The 19779-nt window shown below is 52.4% G+C and overlaps 4 protein-coding genes across 4 annotated transcripts; 2 read left to right on the forward strand and 2 right to left on the reverse strand.

Moving 5' to 3' along the window:
• Positions 1 to 1046: 1046 nt before the first annotated feature.
• Positions 1047 to 3205, forward strand: BCR38DRAFT_166690 (membrane bound O-acyl transferase family-domain-containing protein). The gene is made up of 2 exons (XM_040853815.1): positions 1047 to 2062; positions 2119 to 3205. Exons 1-2 carry the CDS (start codon positions 1177 to 1179, stop codon positions 3087 to 3089), a joined length of 1857 nt encoding a protein of 618 aa, XP_040716774.1. The 5' UTR covers positions 1047 to 1176; the 3' UTR covers positions 3090 to 3205.
• Positions 3206 to 3320: 115 nt separating this feature from the next.
• On the reverse strand, positions 3321 to 3584 carry BCR38DRAFT_339190 (uncharacterized protein; the record flags this gene model as incomplete). Its single annotated transcript, XM_040855683.1, has 1 exon — positions 3321 to 3584. One exon carries the CDS (start codon positions 3582 to 3584, stop codon positions 3321 to 3323), a length of 264 nt encoding a protein of 87 aa, XP_040716775.1.
• A 2559-nt stretch (positions 3585 to 6143) lies between these two features.
• On the reverse strand, positions 6144 to 7376 carry BCR38DRAFT_166695 (uncharacterized protein). The gene is made up of 2 exons (XM_040853816.1): positions 6644 to 7376; positions 6144 to 6592 (listed from the first exon to the last, which is right to left on the reverse strand). The coding sequence occupies exons 1-2, from the start codon at positions 7079 to 7081 to the stop codon at positions 6200 to 6202; spliced, it is 831 nt and encodes a 276-aa protein (XP_040716776.1). The 5' UTR covers positions 7082 to 7376; the 3' UTR covers positions 6144 to 6199.
• A 2128-nt stretch (positions 7377 to 9504) lies between these two features.
• Positions 9505 to 15884, forward strand: BCR38DRAFT_483492 (uncharacterized protein; the record flags this gene model as incomplete). Its single annotated transcript, XM_040863634.1, has 3 exons — positions 9505 to 14520; positions 14577 to 15707; positions 15768 to 15884. 3 exons carry the CDS (start codon positions 9505 to 9507, stop codon positions 15882 to 15884), a joined length of 6264 nt encoding a protein of 2087 aa, XP_040716777.1.
• Between the last annotated feature and the right edge of the window lie 3895 nt (positions 15885 to 19779).

The following is a 19779-nucleotide window of genomic DNA, read 5'->3' on the forward strand; positions in this document are numbered from 1 at the left end:
GACCTAAGGGGGCAGAGGGCCCATGGCGTTCTGGAACACATATAATACGACCATTCGGGCCTCGCTTGGATGGCACGTTCAGTAATGCGTTATTGTCTTGAAAGCCAGCTACTGGGACAATCTGCCTAGGTAGCTATCCCTGGATTGAGTACATAACATAAAAGCTAGTAATCTAATGTGTGGCCATTTGCATTCCGGTCGCTGCTACTGGGTGCCTGACGTAGTAGCTTTATGAGCAGCGTTTGACTGCATACGTACATCTATCGCCTGAGCGGCGGAACAGGGAAGCAGGGCTGTTGGCTATAATATGAAACCCTCCCTTCGTTTGCTTGTTGTAGCAATAAGAGTTGACTGAAGTCAGATCCACGGCCGGTACAGCTTTACAGATCGGTTCGGGGGTAGTGCCGGCCATTATGCTGACCCCCCTCAAAGCCGTGGACAGTCTGATGTTGGGTTTCGAGAGACCAAATCATTATTTGTTCCGCGTATGATAATTGTCAAATGACTCGAATCGGATATGACTCGTTCATGCAGCGGGGAGGCCGTATGTCCAGATGGTGAGCATGCAACATGCCGAACGAAGCCGTCAAACCCCGGTTGCTTCTCAACCATCCGGACCCGCAAAGTAATCCGGACTTCAGCTCTGTCACCTGCAGTTTTGACCTCGACGTCGTCATGATGTCGAACATTGGTTAAAGTGGGTCTACATCCAGCATTATGGCACATGCGGAAACATCAGACGATGAATATACCCTGACGCTGCTAAATTGTCCGTCATTCATCATCCCTCGGCTGTGTCTGGCCACTGTGGAACATGCCATGAATGTCGTGTTCGTCGACTTGGGTAGCGGCAAAACGATCACGCCACCTGCTCCTAGGTTAGTGAGAGGCAGAGGCTTGGAGAAAAATCCCTAGACATCAGTTCTTCAACAGGACACGACTCGATACCTCACCCGGCCCCCAATGTGAGATTCTTGACTTTTAGATCCTTGTACTGTATTGCATCTTTTCGTTTGGTCGGTGGCACTTGTTCTCCGCTTCCTCGCATCTTTGAGCACGGCCTCGCACTTCTGATTGTCCTCACCAACTTCTGCTCCTAGTTGGATTTCGCTCGCAAAGCCTCATAGCGCAACTTGTTCCACGCCCGGCGCTTCCCAGGTGACAGCAAACAAAGAAATGACCATGACAGGACCTGTGGGCTTGGCCACGACGTATCGCCACATATATCGCACACAAGCCAAGGAAGACATCCTCTCGGGAAACAAGAGGCCATTTCTGGTGCCCCTATGTTTTCTCGCCTATCAAGTCATACCCACGCTGTACCTGGCCATCCCGCACAAGAAGCGCCCCTGGCTGTATCGCGCACGGTGGCTGATTCTCGCTTTCACCACGGCGTTCAATATCAAGATGATATTGGAGGTCAGCAGCCTCAACTTTGCGTGTTCCTACGGAGCTGGGCTGATCGGGGCTTGGGGACTTATTTGGAATTTTACCGTCTTGGTGTGGACGCGGCCACAGTGGGATGCGAAGAGGGTAGAGCTTGTGAGGAACAAGTTCTACAGCGGAATTGCGGGGGGGGTTTCTGATCGGTCCCGCACTGTTCATGCCAATAGACATGTTACGGACAAGATGCTGGGGGCGAATGCGGATGGCGAATCTTCGGCTACTTCGACTTCTTTGACGCCGAAAGCAAACGGGCAAGCACCCAACGGCCATGCGTCTAATGGACATGCAAATGGAGGCTTGAGGGAAAGGCAACAGAGGCAGAAACCCGTCACTTCTTTGCATGAGGCAAATGGCCACACGCTGCATGCTAATGGGTCCATCAATGCCAAAGCTGGTGATGAGTTTGGGGAAACGGAGAACGCCATGCGAGCGAACATGGAGAGAGTCCTGGAACGGTCCGACTGTAGATGCGACTACCTTTGCCAGGAACGCACCGAGCTAGAGTTGGGCGCCAGTCAGGAGTTCGTCTATGATTGGCAGGAATATCCAGAGGATGCACCGTTCCTCACGCGCCTCGACTGGGCTTTCGATATCGTTAGCACACTTCGCATGACTGGTAGGTTCTTCAAACCTATTATTTCCAGGTTTTATACTGATTCAACGACTACGCAGGCTGGAATTGGGCCATCCCCGTACTACCACCATACAAGCCTATGCCCCTTTCCCGGATGAGCAACCACAGCCGATTTGGCTACACCCGCCACACAAACCGGCGGGATCTCGTCACAGAGCGCCTCATCTTCAACATAATCCCCTCCTACCTCATCATCGACTTCTGCGCCACCCTAATAACGCAAGATCCCTACTTCATCCTCGGCCCCAACCACAACTATCCCCTCCCCCCTTACCTAGCCTCCCTCCCCCCAGCCCTCCTCTCCATCGAGCGCACCACCCTTGGCTTCATCAGCATTCTCAGCGCGCTGCAATTATCCTGGAACTTCGGCGTCCTCTGCCTGGCCCTCCTCTTCCCGCCCATCCTCGGCTTCCGCGCCCACCCCTGGCATCTGCCAAGCTTTCAGGGCTCTTTCACCGCCGTCCTCGATTACGGACTCAAGGGATTCTGGGGAACGTGGTGGCACCAGTCGTTCCGGGTCGGCTTCTCAGCTCCGACGCAGTGGTTGGTCAACCGCGGGTACGTCAAGAAGGGGTCGTCGGGCCACGCTGCCGTGGGGGCTCTAGTCGCTTTCGCTCTGTCCGGGTTCGTCCACGCTTCGGGGAGCTATAGCACAGTGCCTAAGACTAGACCCTGGGAGCCGTGCATTTTCTTCCTGCTCTCGGGTGTGGGCGCGCAGGTCCAGGCCATGTGCAGCAGGATGTTGAAGCGTCAGATCGAAGGCTTGCCACGGTGGGCTAGGAGAGCGGGAAATTTTGCGTTCACGGCGGTGTGGTTGCATTTCAGCTGTGGGTTCTTGTTTGACGACTTTGGGAGGAGTGCGTTATTTTTGTATGAGCCGGTGCCGTTTTCGGTCATGCGGTGGATGGGGTTGGGGACGCCAGGGGATAGGTGGTGGAGGTACGATAGGGATACGTTTCCGCACTGGTACACGGGGAAGCATTGGTGGCAGTGTGGGGTTGGCATCTGATAAATGAACAGATAGATAGATCTATGTAGCATGTGGGTGGTGTATGGATAGAGAGCGTGACATTTGGCATGTAAGAATAGAGCGCGCAATACCGTTGATAGACCATACACCGGAGTCTAATGAAGCTTTGTTTTAAGAACACTTGCTGGGTTTCGTGACCTGCGGCATTTTTCAGACGCTATTATCCAGCTTACTACTCTGCCTCCGTTGCTATCGTGAGACGAAAAAGGTCTACAAATGTAAGCTACTCACTCGCCCCTTGCGAATCTCTTTGGTTAGAGCCAACTTCCCAATCTCCATCTCAAGCCAAGCCAATACATCGCCATACCCCGACTGCTTCGCCCTTAACACCTTCTGAAAAGCCGTGAATGCCAGCCACGCTACCTCGGGCTTCTTGACATCGCACTGGTATCCAGGGTAATTCAACTTCCTAGCCTTACTGACCAAGAGTAGATAAGCTAGATCGACGAGCTTGGCGATGGTCTTGTTGATCATTCCTGCCGCGGGCTGCTTCCCCCGCGGCAGGCACCGCGCATATGCCCACATCTTGGATGCGGTTTCCGCGAAGGCGCTAAAGATGTTGCCCAGCATCGTGTGCGCCGAGTTAAGCGTCGTATCGAAGAACATGATGTGGCTCTGGATTTTGAAAGCATTCAGGACCTTGCGCTGGAACGTCTGGCCCGGGAACCGAGTGAATTCGACTGTTAGTGAGTTGTAGATGGCCGTGTCCCTGCCACCGCGGTCGCGGTCCTTCGTGATATCCAGCGTCTTGCAGTCGATCAGAGTCCCGCAGTACGGAAAGCCGCGGCCGTCAAGTACTTTGGGGACAGCTTCTTCGTCGAGCGTTAGGTCGAAGTTTACGAGGCTCTTGCCGAGACTGACCGTGACGCCGTACTCAGGTACGCCTTTGTGCATGGTCGTCACGAATGAAGCGGCTTTCTCCCTGTCTGTCGTAATGAGAAGAAAGTCGTCGATGAGGCGGAGCAGTAAGCAGTCGTCCGAGTCGAGGAACTTCAAAACGCGCCGTTCGAGGTCGGCGTAGAAATAGTTGGATAAAATCGAAGACAGGACAGATCCTTGTGGAATGCCCTCCTTCTGTCGGTGAAACTTCTTACCAATCTTGACGAGATTTTGCTGTATATGAGAGGCGAGCAGCCTAAGTAAACCGCTCGTTTCGTACTGTCTCTTTACCACACTTTCGATGAAGACTGTGTTTTTCTTCTTTGCCGCTTTGTTGAAGTCTGGAGATTGAAGCAGAGCAGATGCGTTACGGCTCTTCGTCGCCATAGAGTGCCATTTACGAACAGGTTTTGACTTGACCGCATTGCTGTTTACTGCTAAATCCATTGTGTTGTTCGTGATCTCAACATATTTCGAGATGCTGTATTCTCGCTGCTGCGGAATCGAGTCTAGTAGCGCAAGAATGGATGACTGTGGGATGGTGTCAAAAGCGGACTGTACATCCACTTTAGCAAAGTACAAGGGTTGGGACGAGGAGCTTCTATTAGACTTGAAAGTCTTGAGACGTTTGTATACGTCTCCAACAGAGAACATGGCCGCGCCCAACTTGGCCGGATTTGCCGACTGCAACCGTCAGCATGGGGACAAATTATAGACCATGGAAGTACGTGCCTTTTCCAGCTGAAGCATCGTATGGATAGGACCAAGAGTGGAGTTTATACTCGGGCCAAGCAGCTTCTTGTTATTTCTCATCATCGTCCTCCTGCGCAAGTTCATGATTGGTCGCACGCCAGTCTCCTTCGGTAGCAGCCTCAATTGACTAAATCCAAACCGTCGAGAGTCAAGGATTCGACGGGCAACATCCAGGTTGACTTCCTCAAACATTTTAGTTTTCAGAGCAGCCATCGCAGGTTCGGTCACGTAGCGCCAAACGTCATGTCGGAAGAAACAGAGTCGATACTTGTGTGCGCTCGACTCGGTAACATAGAAGTTACTACGAAGCAGGGGTATCACGATAGAATCAAACACATAGTACATAAATTCATGGAACAGCTCAGCTCGCTTTCGGATGTCTGTACGAGATGTCTTGTGGGCCGTGAGACGGTCCGGGGCGAGCCATTCTATGTCGGTGATCTGACAAAAACTGTGAGCAGAATTCGTGTCGAGAGTCTGCGCTAATACTCACCTTCATTCCTTGCATCACTTCGTGGAGCGACATACTCTCGAAACGTCTCAGACGGATGAACCGGTCGATATTTTTGAGAAGTATGTCTTTGTTGTGATTTTGAATCGAGTTGGTGCCCCAAAAGTCATTCGGAATCATTTTTGATACTACCGCTTGGCAGAATGCCGATACGTGCGCGGCTGGGGTCGCTAGGCCCATGAGAGATGAGGGATGAGATGTTTCTGGGGCTTTGGCAGTAGGTTGGGATTGGTGGGTGGCTGCTTTTCCCCTGCCACCTGACATATTTGTCGTCTTCTGGCGTTGAATCCGACTTGACTGTGAGGACTTGACTCCTTCGGTCGTTGTCTTGATCTAGATACGTCAGCGGAACATGGAATCACCACGTCAAGGCAGCCCGTACCGGACAGAAGTGCTCTAATAGCTTGGAATAGGAACACCGATGGTGCAACACTTGCAGTTTCTGCACCAAATCCCTCACCCGACCCCTGAGTCTCTTGGGTATCGAGATTTTGTATTTGGGCTGGCCAGGGTGGCCGAACTTTTCCGAAATCTCCTCTTCGCGGAGGGTATAGTCTTTGAGTTTCTGAGAAGTCTCTGCAAAGTTGACCGTAGAAGTGAAGGCATTGTGAAGCCCGAATTGTCGAGGGAACATGTACATCATGACTTTCGTGGTGTTGATTCTGTTCTGAGCTGCCACACGGTCCTGGCCGTCGCTCTCATGGTCGCAGAGCTGCTGGTGCGGCGCTCTATTGAGCACATCTGTGGACGTTAAGCGGAATTCGTCATCGAGCACGGCTAGGGTTGCTTACGAATGTGCCTAAAGCCGAAATGGACCAGGCCTTTGGCATTTAGAGCCGCTCGTGCGTAGAGCATCCGGTTTCGCATGAAACTAATATCGGATGGCGATCGTTCAAAACCACTGTTCGATATGACCTGATCATTACCTTGGTGAAGAGGTCGGGCGTCACTCAAAGGTAGACCTGTGTCCAAACCGGTTAATATCACGACTTGATCTTTCCACCCGTGCTTGGTTCTCACCGCTTATTTGTTGATAGTTATCCTGACCGGAGCTGAGACGCAGAAAGACAGAGCAGTCAAGTAGCAGGTCCATCATGATACGATCGCCACAGCTGCCCAAGAGCTTCAGAAATTGAGGCCATGGCGCTTCTTTCAGTCTTTCGACATGAGGATTTGGGTATAACGAGTATACGCCTGGGACATTGTGTGCCAAACCGCCAGTTTGCCCTTGTGGTCTGGAGGGCGCGCCTCGACGGAATCCATCACTAAGCAGGTGTCTAGGAAACGACCCTGGCGTTTTGGTTCTTGAGAAGAGCAGCCAGATAACAAAGTCAACTATCTACTCGGTGTCAGCCACCGTGTTGTGGTATAAACCATTCCTCCAACCCACCTCAGACTGCGAGAAGGTAGCGCCGACAAGGCCATCAGACAGCGTCACGTAGGATTCGTCGCCCCTTCGTGGGAAACTGGTCCACTCCTCCCAGCGACTGTCCAAAACGCTCTTGATCTCTTCGACGAGTCCGACAAGGGTGGTGTCCAATAGCTGACCCACGCAGCGCTCCACGTCTGATATTTCAGCGCCAGCAGAGGATGAAGACTGTGTTCCCAGGGCGCAGATCTTCCTTCTCCTGATTCTTGAGGACTCGGGCAGCTTGAGCAGTACATACTGGCGCAACGTCAATATCTCAGGGTAGTAAAGGCTGAGGATGGCGTGCTTGACTCTACTTGTCTTGGTGTGTTCTGGTGATAGGTGTGCTTTCTTTCTTGGTGGCTCGCCATATGCAGTTGGACCGGCTGAACCGCTCCTGCGCTTCTTGGATGAGCCCATATCCACGCTACACTATGCAGGATGGGCCGAAGTTCGCGCGGGTGAGTTAGATGGATTGACTCCGTGGTAATGTCGGCCTAATTCAACGCAACGCAGCCTTGTCAGGTTACAAAAAGTCCCGTCTGACTACATTACTCCTCTCCGGATGAACTGATTGGCCAATCAATGATGGCGGTACGTTGAAAGGATGTTGGGTTGTTTCATGACAGAATCATTGCCGACGCCGTTGCTACGGCGAAGGTTTGAAAGAACCAAGACGCGTTGAACGTGCGCGTCTAATTAGTTGAAAGGTCGATCCACGTGCGTCACTGGCGTAAAGTTCCAATGTTGCTAAAGCGCCGTAGGAGTGGTTTCATCCAGTGTTTTCGTCACTCCGTACTTCACCAAGTATTTGATTGGGAGTTGTTCCGGTTATAGCGGAACTGGGTATGGCTCATGGGTAGTGGAATATATGTGAAGTGTCTGTGACGTTTACTCATGTATGACCGAGGCATTTCAGAATTCAATGTGCTATGTGGCGCGTTGGGGGCGCTGTCTCTGACCAGCTGAGTTTGACTATGCGGGTACTCACATGCTTTAGACCAATCTATCTCATGCGTTCAACTCCTGGGGACTCCCAGCCGACCACGGCTTCTGTATTTTAAGCCACGAGTCAATACACTCAACGACCATGAACCGGAGTATTATTGCTCGATTTAAAGTTGCCTCTGGTGTCAACCTCTCCTTCGCTGCCGGCAGGTTACGAAGCTCCTGCCGACGACCGGGCATCTTGCCTGGATGCCATTAGGGCTCTGATTGGTCATCAAAGTGGCTAGAGATGCACTGCGACAAGTTCCAAGATGCAACCGAGGCGAAGCGGCGCGCAGGAGGACGGAGGCTAGCGGCGAGCCTCAAATCGACAATGCCCAGTCACTTCATCCTAAAAATTATGGACGGAAAACGGGCAGGAATTTGGATGCATCAGATGCGCCGTGGCATCGTCAATTGACTATGACAGGATGTCTTGATAGTAGGGTATGGGATGGTCTAAAGGGTAAAGCTGACAAAGGTCTCGTCGTGCCGTCTTGCGAATCAAGGCATTTCTCAGCTTCATGACAAACAGCGTCACGTCGAGCGGACTCTGATGAGTAACTATACAACAAGCTAGGATTACCCGGTAGCGAGCAGCATTGGGTCCACCTGAATCTTGGCCGGGATGGGCTTTGAGTTGCCCACTTGACAGGTTCTCAAACTTGAGCCTTGGGCAACGAACGCAGGTACCAATGGGTCATGAAAAAGGCAAAAGTCGAACTGCCTACGAGGAGTGAGGAACGCAAAGATCTTCTTGCAGCTTGGGGTTACTTCAGCCACGGCACGGCAGTTCTGCTCATGCGACACTGTTTGCTCCAGGGGCCTCGAGGTCCTAGAACAGACTTGCACAGGATCAATAAACATCATCCTGCTGTGAGCTTTGTTTAATTGACCTATGGCACTTACTCAGGAATGCTTTTTGCAACCGATCGAAGCCTTGATTGAACCCTTGATGGGATCCCATGTTCTGGAACGTAGCGAATGGGTAGCCACGATATTAGCCAAGCTAGCCGGGGGGGCTTAGATCAGGAACGAGACCGGCTCGAAATCGGTTACCACAAGCCAGCCTGCCCCTTCAGCCCGCCTTAGCACCGCAAAAATGCAAGAAGGCTTCCAATTTAGCTGCTGTCGTAGTACGAGGTAGGTACACTGGCAGCACAGGACGTCGGCTTCAGAGCGGAGACGTACCCGTAACAAGCACCTCGCTCTTTTCCCTGATTCCCTGAAAACCAACTCCTATGCAACCCTATCCCATGCAGTCGGGAACATGGTAGTAAAGGTTCTTATTCAAGCTCACTTGAGGACTGACATATTTTTGTTGTGCAAAGGTCCATTCAGCATTCAGCTGTGCGACCCATCCTGCATACCCATTGCCAATTTTGATACTCCAAGTCATCGCTGCATGCCAGCGTATCATTGCTTCTGAGGCCCGACGTCTTTTGCATCTTACATGGCTCGTCATCCAAACAAATTGCAAGGGCCTGGAAAATCCTTCCATGTTCCCGCCGTCCTGGCCGTCCACGTCTACAGTTCCCCCACTCTCCAACGCAGCCCGCCAACCGCACCCTCCAGCGCCAGCCAGCACCTTGCACCTGCCCGAGAGCTGCAGCTTGCCAGAGCACTGGATGTGTTTGGGTGTTTGAGTGGGCAAAGTGTCTGAGCTCTCACTCGTTCCAGCAGGCCGACACATCAAGCGCAAAGGGACCCAAAAGATCAGGGCAACCACAGGCAATCCCAATCGAACTCTGCCTTGAAACTTTTGAGGCGTGTGTCGTCGGCAGCCAAGGTACTTGTTTCGCCGTCTGTTTTTTTTTTTAAGCCTGAATGTTCAGGGTGATGCGCAGGCCACCAGAATGGAGGCCGGCAATCGCGACGATGAGGATCGACCATTGGCAGCCCATCATTTCGACTTCGTCCAACAACCCCAGTCGCCGCCACGGCCGCTTCGCTATCACTACGACCAAATCGAACACCATCACAACGACCCGCAAGACTCTTATCCGAGCCATCTGGTAGTGGGCGACTCTCTTCATAATTATCCCTCCTCTGCTGCACTCAATCACCTACCGTTCCAGTTGGCGGACAGTCCCGAGCAGGTGCACTTTGATTCAGCCCTTGCTGCGTATGCTGCAAACAATTCCCAGGCCGCCGATGCGAACTCTACTTCGAGCATCGAGGTCGTAGACCCCGACGACTTCTACAGAACCTACCGCCCGCACGCAAGCAGTGGCAGTGCCGAACACGGCGACTTGATGGCGTCCACCACGCTCCCCACGCAAAGGCAAAACAACCAAGGCCTGCGACCCAACGGCAACGGCACGACCCCAAAGCATCCTGTGATTCCCCCGGCACAACCCACCCGCACTGGTCTGAGACCAGCCTCACGGTCAGCATCGGCGCCCCTCGGCGATGCAGGCAAGCCGAGACCTGCAGCCGGAGCTGCTTACGGTAGCAGTAGCAGCAAAGGCGATGGTGGCGGTGGTGGTGGTGGTGGTGCAGGTCAGCCCAGCGTCAAGGATTTAAAGAGGCGGTTCGATCAGAATGCCGCGGCGCAGTCGACTAACAGCGGAACCACCGTTACCACACGTAAGACGGTGCCACGCATCCCCACGCGAGAGACATCATCAGCATCATCATCTTCGACAAATTATCGCGGAGTCGGGGGGCCGTCCAATGCAAATGGGCAATCACCATACTCGAACTTGCCGTCATCTGTGACGCGTGATATTCCTCCGGGCAGCGGGCCGTCGTCGCCCGCGTCTGCCTCGCGATCGACCCAGAGGAACAAGTTTGTGCCCGAGGACCAGCTGTCTAACAACGCACAGTCGTTCGCAAGCCGCATCTCGAAACCTCGAGCCTCGAGCAGTGCCCAAGGATTAACCTCCAAGTCCATGAACAATCTTTCCCCGACCAGTCCGACATTTTCAACCCCGCCGGTTCCTCGATTGAACAAAAGCAGCAGCAGCAGCACTAGCGGTGGTAGGAGCCTGCTCTTTGGTGAGATATTGCCAGGTGAAGGTAATCCAGACACAGTTGGTTATGGGATCGACGGTGTGCGGCCAAGGCGCACTTCAGAGTCCAATCTCCATAGCCCTACCAGTTTACACCAACGAAGTTTGTCTCATGCTGACGCCGAGCTTGCCTCACCGACCGATTGGTATCGTGTCGTCAACGGAACCGCCACCGCGCATGACAGAAGCAACCAGGGGAAGCCACCAGGGAAACTACACAAAGGTCACGGTAGGGCCCAGAGTGATGTTGCTAGGTCCAAGCCGAGCCCCCTCAATACCAAGACGCCGTTGCATTCACGAAGACATCCCACCCCCGGCGTGGCGCCGCCATCAGCGTCCTCCAAGCTGCCCCTGTCTATTCGAAAACAGAGCAGTCCCGCTTCCTCCGACAACTCACGGTCGAATTCCCCCTCTACCCTCAAACATCCACCAACACGAACGCCGGGTAAGTTGAAGACGACGAACCCGGCCGGTACGTCAGCTTCCAGGAGCACCTCAGCGGTCAGAGGAACGTCAGCTGTGAGGGCGAAAACACCCACCCTCAACACCCCGAGCAAGCGAGCGAACCCGCCAAGGCTAGGCGCAACTACTCCAAGTGGCAACAAACGGTTAAATGCCTACATTTCTGCGCCGCTGCCAAAACTATCCCCGCCCTTGCGAAGCTCGAGGCCCCGCCAACCCGTATCCAGTGCCACGACGGCGAGCTCGAGGATGAGGGCTGTGGAGCGGGGAAGATCTCCCAATAAGCTGGACAAAACGGGTCTCAAGCCGCCAAGCGAGCTCTCGACACGGCGGAGGAAGATTTCCATGGGACCGATCGACTTTGAATCGCGCCGAGAGCAGATCAAACTTTCGTATACCAAGAGCATACGGGAGACAGAAGCCAAGGCGGCGGCAAGGAAGCTGGCGGCGGCAGAGAAAGAGAAAGAGAAAGAGAGGCGGAAAAGGGAGGCACTGGAAAAGGCGGAGGCGGAAAGGGCGGAGGCGGAAAGGGCCGCCCAGTTCGAGCTGGCTGCTATTCAGCACGCAGAGGAAGAGCAGAGGCAACACGACCTCGCCATCGCAGCCCTCGGGTTTGGATCAGAGATACCGTTCAGGGATCAACCGGAAACCCAATCCGAGATCTGGGCACAAAATCCAGAAAGTGATGTGCCTGAACAGCTACCCCTGACAATCACCACAGACTTTACAGAGTCGCCTGAAAATTCCAATACAGCCGAAGCTGCGCGCCAACCTTTCGACTCACCCACCCTCGGTATCCCTGGAAGCTTTCCCAGCCTGGCATCTCCCCAGATCCATGAAGAGACACCGCTCTCCGCTGTTTCAAATACAACTGAATTCGACGTCGAACCTCAGACAGAGCCGCCTCAGCAGCAGCAGCAGCAGCAGCAGGGGGGAGTGGAGGAGTCTTCACCGCTAGCTGACCACAGCACACATGATGAAATTCCCTACGAAATCGCAGAACCCGAAGCGCAGGTCGAGGAAAGGGCAGAATCCGATGTGTCCCGAGCGATATCCGAGTACAAGTCACCGTTTGAGGAAGAATCAGTAAACGACAGCGTATCTATCAAGATTTCCTTAGATCCCTCATCACAGGATGCTGTGCAACCTACCCCAACCCGCAGTGACTTCAGCATAGATCCCAATCTTCCTGGATCTTATCAAGATGACGATGAATATGTGCCTCAGCCGTTTGTTGCGCCGTCTTACGAAACAACGGTGACGATTATCCATCGAGAATCTGGCTTCTCGCCAACAAGTCTGGGTCCAGACGGCGCATCGGACACCTTGGCGGTTCCATCTGCACACGATGAACTTGCAGAAGCAGACGATCGAAATGACCACAGTCGGTCAAGCCGGAGATCCTCCCTTGGCGAGGTGGTCCACTCAAGCAATGAGCATAGCGACCAGGATTCTGGCCTCGAGAAGCTCGAGGAGTTTTATGTTGGTCCTAACGTGGCTGACTCAGCAGCACGACTTCGCGATTCGTCGAGTAGCATTCCTCCAGGACACACCGAGGTTGGTCATAGTAGGACATGGCCACCGGAACTTGCACCAGAAGCGACTCGATTTTCGACAGAAACTCCAAGGACTGCAGAAACGCAACCGGGTCTCAATGTTCCCCGAACTCTTACCCCCCCAAATCGAACTAGCCAGAACACTGTCTGGACGGACTTTTCCATCGACAGCAAGGATGGCTATTCCGACATGCCACCAAAGTTGCCACATGACGATGTGGTGTATCGCCAAAGAGGCTCTGTTTCAGAAACAGCCTCGAGATCTCAGTCAATACAGTATGATCGAGATTCCAAGATGTTTACGTCCAGCCCTGGAAGCTCCCCACATGGCAGCTACCGAAGTACAATGTTGTCGGACACCAATAAACAACATCAACTACCCGAACTTGACACAGGGGGTGGCTTTGTCGTAGATTACATGCCTCGTAAGAATAGCACGGTGCTTTCGACAGTGCCTGTCCTGCCAGATCACTCTCCCCCAGCGCCGCCTGAAGAGGCTACATTCCCGGATGTTCTGAGTTCTGCACCACCAAGCGAGTACTACAACGATACCAGACCGAGTAGCTACTTTCTTGGTGACCAGAGTTCGATCTCCGTGTCGAGACCACAAAGTGAGACCTTTGATCATACCGACTCAGCTCTGCATTCGATCGACCAAGGCTCTTTCGAAACCTCGGAGGGTGTCCAATCCAGCCGGCCGCGATTGGACAGTCAGCAAACCCTTGCTGATAGCATTGATCAGAATGAAAACTCGTCAGGCCTGCCACCGAAGGAGCGGAAGAGGCTATTCACCCGCCTTGAAACAATCAAAGAATTGATCGACACAGAGGCGTTCTTCATTCGAGATATGAATATTGTGGAAGAGATTTACAAAGGCACGGCTGAGGCTTGCCCACAGCTTGACGATAAGACTATCAAGCTCATCTTTCGCAACACTGATCAGATCATTGCTTTCCATTCCTCTTTTCTGTCCGAACTGAAGGAAGGGGTGTCCAGCGTGTACATCCCGAAGGGCGCGCGCTCTGTAGCGAAGGATGGATCTTCCGTGGCAGACGGCAGTGCGTCCATCTCAAATGGATCACCGACTGCTACAGGCGAATTGAGTGACGCGAGAGATCGGGAAACATCTCTCGGCCCAATATTCTCACGAAACATGGAACAAATGAAAATCGCTCACGAGACATTCCTCAAAAATAGTGATCATGCGGCCAAGCGCCTTATTCAGATTCAAGAGGACCCAACGGTCAAGGTTTGGTTGAACGAATGCAACGAAGTTGCCAGGGACCTCACGAAAGCCTGGAACTTGGATTCGCTGCTCATCAAGCCCATGCAACGGATCACTAAATACCCTAATCTCTTGATCCAAGTGCTTCATGAGACGCCCGCAGACCACCCGGATCGGCATGCCCTCGAGTCCGCTAAAGCCTGTCTTGAAGAAGCAATCGAGGAGATCAATAAGACCAAGAAGAATTTCGAGTTAGTCGGTCAGATCGTCGGAAGGAAACGGAAAGAGTCCGACGTTCGAGCCGGATTCGCTAGAGCTTTCGGCAAGCGCGTCGACAAACTTCAGCCAGCGAACAATCGACCACCTGAGGACAGCGATTATCAGAAGCTGCACGAAAAGTTCGGCGACGATTACCTGCGACTCCAAGTAGTCCTAAGAGACGTTGAATTCTATACGAGGACAATCGCCACTTATGTTCATGAGTTCCTCCAGTACCTGTCATCGATGGAGTTGGTTATGCGACTTCAGCCTTCGCCGCATCCCGAAATCGAAAGCAAGTGGGTGCGCTTCAATGTGTCTATGAGAGATGTTGAGAAAGTAGCCCTAGAGCAACATGTCAGTAGAATCTCCTTGAGGCGTTTTCTCCTTCGAACATACTAACAATCCAACAGCTTTCTCAAGTTCGAAAGCACGTTATCGAGCCTTTCGAGTTGGTAATCAAATCATATGGTAATCCCTCCCTCGCTATGAAGAAACGGGCCAAACGCCGCCTCGACTACGAGAAGTCTATTCAACTCAAGAAAGCCGGAAAGAAGCTCGACAAGCAGCTGTCCGAGTGCGTAGAACAATACGACGCCCTCAACGAGGCGCTCAAAAAGGAACTGCCGAAGCTCTCGGCGTTGACAGAGAGGGTTGGTAACATTTGTCTCGGCAATTTCGTTAACATCCAGGCTCAATGGTATTCGATCTGGAAGGAAAAAGTGAAAATTGTCCTAGACAATCCCCAAGTTCCAGAGATCGCAGACATCGTCTCAACCTTCCAACGGGATTACAAATTCCAGGATGAACAGGTCAATGCAATCTCGATTGTGAACCCTGCATACAAGGGACGTGCTTCTCATTCAACTGGCGCCGACGACGTTAATCCAGGCGTCTCAAGAGTACGGCCTCGACCTTCGGAGCTCTCCTCTGCCTCGTCAACGCGCGGACGAGGCCTGTCAATCAACAGTGACGTGGCACCGAGCTTGCCAACACCCGACTTCGGCAAGCGACACAGCGGGCAGTTCACCGTGTCTCCCACGGTCGCTTCGGCTTCGATGCCAAGTCCAGCCCACCAGTTCTATTATTCTACCTACAGAGACTATTACTCTGGTATCAATGGCCAGTCCCGTGGCTCGGCCTCTCCTATGACCCCCGATCTGTCCGCAAGCTCCCGGTCCCTAGCTGCGGGCTCTATGCGGCCCGGTACAGGCCAGAGTTATGACTCAAATGGAGCTCCAAGACAGAGCTCCGACTCTGGTGCACAAGCAAGGCGGTACTCAAATTCCATTTACCCCTCCTCAGGCTACCAGATGCCCGACAACCAGCGGTACTCGGGCTTGTTCCAGTCTGCACTTCCTTTGCCGGATGGACCAGAGAAGAGCACGCGCCAATCTCGGACTTCGTCCCGTGCTTCGTCTCGGGAGCGACAACCGATCAACGGCTACAATGTCCTCTGGCTTGCTGCGTCTCTTTTCGAATTTAACATCGAGACGACCAAGCATGAGGCCGGGTATCCTTATCTCACATACCAAGCTGGAGAGGTAGGGTTTTATTCTCAGTTCAGTGCCACTCAATCAATGTCCATGTCTAATTGTGTCTAGATATTCGATGTCATCGGCGAAAAGGGCGAACTGTGGCTTGCCAAGAACCAGGATGATCCCAGTAATCTCGTTGGTTGGCTTTGGTCCAAACATTTTGCCAAATTGGCCGACGACTAGACGCCTGCCTCACTCGGTGTGCACCTCTGCACAATTTTTCCTTTGACTCTGTGATACTACCTTCTCCCATTAGTTTTCGTGGTCAAACCACAACCTTCATATTCTGGCATTTGGTCACTGGCATGTGTTGGCGGGAGATGCTTTTCAAGATATCCCCATGCGCGTGAAAAGACCAGGGGCCATTCGGCCAATGGCAACTTCTATTTGTTTGCGTGGCGAGGCGTGGGCGCAGCGAGGCGTTTTAAACTACATTTGGGCGGGCACATAATGTACGACGAACGCTCTGACGGGATCATGATATTACCAACAATACAGGCAGGGCAGGACAGGGCGGGAATATGCAGCAAAGAAAGGGATCTCGGCAATGATTAAAAAGTCGTCACAACTTGTTGTGGAAGAATGTGGTGGAAAGGGGTTTTAACGTTCGTCACATCTGCTGTTTTTGTCCTGAGACACCTCCCCTTCGACAATAAGGCGGTATAAGGGGTATTTGGAACTTTTACTAGGGCCCGACATCATGTCGATGCTGTAATGGACAGCTGTGTGTATTTTGCTTTTTCTGGTCTTCTTCTATTCGACGTTGTTGAGACGGCTGAGGGGACGCAGGGAGGCTTGGGATCCAGGTGCGAGCTGCGGAACACTTCCTATCGTGAGGAGAGTGATGCTGGTGTTATAATACATATTATAACGTATGATTGGTTTTTCTCGGTTTGTGATTTTTCATGGTTGTTCAAACATGACTAGCACACGTATTTATTCGTTGCTCAACTTGGAAGGGGCCTGCTTTTCATCATGGTTCGATGTGGACCTAGGGGGACGATGCGTTCGACCGCCGGTAGGCAAGTAGGCAACCCTGAACTGCTTAGTCGACCAGGGATCGAATCATGTTGACCCTGAGGAGCTTCTGCGTTATAGCTGGTCCAGGCGGCAAATCCAGCCTCGAGACTTGGTAGGCTACAATACGATAACTGTCTACGGGTGTGTGGCAGTGGGTCAAAGTAAGCAATATACACCATGTTGAAGTGCTGTATGACAAAGGCATTCGACTATCTCCGTCTTGGAGCTCCTTGGTTGGCTCCCTATCTTGTATTCCTGAGTGTCGTACAGGCTATTTCAATGCTAGCATTTGATCCCTGCATGGATGTTTCTAGTTGGCGCTTCTATAAGGTTTTGGCGACTATGTTGCCAAGAGAACCTAGTTTAGTTCGGTGATGGACGAGATTTCGAGTCCTCAAATGTAGAAGTATACTATGGCATGTCTGGCAAGGGGGAGACGAAGATAGCACTCTCCCGTCCGGTTTGGACAGGCCTCGTTCCTGCAGTGGGATGGATTTTCCCCTTGCAGACACCGTCCACGCGTGTCGGAGGCCGAAGTGAGTAATGGTGCCGAGTGTTTGCCTAACTCTTCCGGGATAATGAGTAGACCGTCGTCTCCCGGCGGCGACTTTCCTAGTGTGCCATTGCACAACATAAGGGAATAATGTCTTTATGGCAGCTGTTTTTCGTCAGTGGCGTCTTTTAGATTCAGTTCTGGAAAAGCCCAGAATCCGCCCTAGATTGATTAATAGTTGGGTGCAATGTGACATGCTTAGATTAGCTCTGTTGCACCGCTAACGGCCCTGCATCTCCGGAGATAGGATTCATCGGATGAATGATCTGATGTTTGAAATGAGACGTCAAATTCGGGCATCGTGGCAATTTCGATGTAGTACAAGGCAGAGGACAATATTTCGCATGAATTCCCCTTCTTCGTCGGAGGAATAGTTGCATATGCTATGCACCTGTCTTGGGCTGGGGTGAATAGATGGATGCATCATCCGCCAGTCGGGCAGCCTGTGAAAAGCTCCCACTCAACAGTCGACGTCGGTTGGTTCAACCAAGTGGCCAGGGCCTATTGATGGTTCCAGCGGGATGTGCCGCCTATTTATGAAGCAATTACGGCCAAATCCCTACCTGCAGCGGTTTGCAACGACCATGTGACCTGGCACGAGAAGTCAGAAAGAACGACCAACGGGTCCGACCTGGTACGGGCGTGTTTCCCGGTGCAGAGGTTGGCATAGCGGTAGAAAAACCGGTCAGCATTGTGGGATGAAGGGGAGACGGGTGGCATTTAATATCGATATAAATAAATCGACACATTACACGGGGTGTGTAAAGTGCCCGATTGGCAGTATAGATTTTGTTTGTTAGCTCCACTCCGCCCCGCAAGTATTGCCATCTATACAAGCTCGGCCGATACGTCCAATCGCTCAAGTTGCCACCACATGAATTAGAGTAAGCTGTTGCTATATCCAAACATCTGCTACAGGCTTGAGATGTTCGGGGGCTTATCATCACTCCGTGGCAAGTTTGTTGCTGTCGGCATAGACATAGGCATTTTCTGTCGTGGCTGCAGTCTCGTCCCTGGTAATATGAGTACGGAACAATACAACCCCTACGCTCTAACTACGAACCTGCAGAGCCCTGCGATGGGTTACCCAAGTACTTATCTGAAGCGACTGCCGAGGATAACTTCACAGACTTGGTTTGCCTCATGAATCAAGTAGAACTCAGGTCGTTGATATTGATCTTAGCGCTAAGGACAAGCGCCTCAACCCTGGGCCCTGGAAAAAGTGGAGGAAGGGGGCCGGTCCCCACTGTTATGGTACGCTACGACGGCCCTAGTCTAGGGTTGCCGGGAAACCCACTCCCGCCGTCGAACAATGCTTCAGTTGTCTGGCTCTAGAAGCTGCACATGTACTAGCATAGCCGGACAGAATGGTATGGTAGTGAAGGTGTCAGGTACATCCTGTGATCGGTTGTACTTACCTCGTAATCGGCGAACGAGCAAGCTTGATACGGCCGTGGCTGCCTCTATTCCTTGGACCCTTGCGCCTGTCTAGTTGTAGAATTATGCGAAAAAGGAAGATCGATCGCGGTGCAGGTGGCACCGACAAGGTCCAAGCATCCATGGGTTCGTCCAGGGATTAGCTGGGAACAGCTTCTCGTTCAGCCGTCCAGCCGTGCAGCGGTGCCGAACCCGATCTACAACTTGGGGGCGCCTGACGACAGTGATGGCAGTTAGACGACTACGGGACAGCTTGAGACGAATGAGGACATCGAGGTAACAGAACCCCAAAGCCGAGTGAGTTCATTGCCTCCACGCGGTATGCTTTGTTGTTGGCCGCCGACCTTTGCGCCGGGTGGTAAAATCCATCCCCTGCACCGTGCATAATGCCTACCGTACTTCGTTCCGGCCGGTCAGATCCAGACCCATGGTTACATGGAGATAAAAATGCCTTCGGGCATTGACAACACTGGCAGCGACAAGATGCTCGACCACATCACCATGACATGCTCACTAACTCAGCAGGTGTAACAATTAAGAGTTTTCTGTACATGGTGTTCATCTTGCATACGAGCAAACCAATCTTGGCATGATTCCAGTGTCCAAGCAAGGTTTGAAGTAAAGTCGTTGGTTGTTGTTGAGTAAGTAAGGCCGGTTATGTATCATCGATGAGCCCATGGTCACCTCAGATGTTGCATTTCATGTACCGATTTTACTAGGCCGTTTTACGCGACCATTAGTAATTCAGTCATGCTTGTTTTCACTCTACCCAGGAAGAAGCCATGCTTTCCGTGCATCTTGACCATTGCTTGTAGAATAGAAATGCGCACATCAGGGCCAATTTCGTCACTGGTTTGTCTAACGTGAAGAGTTTCCGCCAACGGGCCAACGGTCCATCATCGACCGTTTTCATGCAGCTTGGCTTAGGCATTTCCCGTCTACACCGACCCAACTCTGTAAGCAACACAGAGAAGGCCAGAGAAGGCTTTGCAGGTGGCAGAGGGGCAAGGATGTAATCGAGTTATGCCCGACCGCCGTGTGTTGTACGTACAGTGTAGCTCGAGCAGA

This window comes from Pseudomassariella vexata (assembly GCF_002105095.1).
Source record: "Pseudomassariella vexata strain CBS 129021 chromosome Unknown BCR38scaffold_5, whole genome shotgun sequence".
NCBI classification, from domain to species: domain Eukaryota; kingdom Fungi; phylum Ascomycota; class Sordariomycetes; order Amphisphaeriales; family Pseudomassariaceae; genus Pseudomassariella; species Pseudomassariella vexata.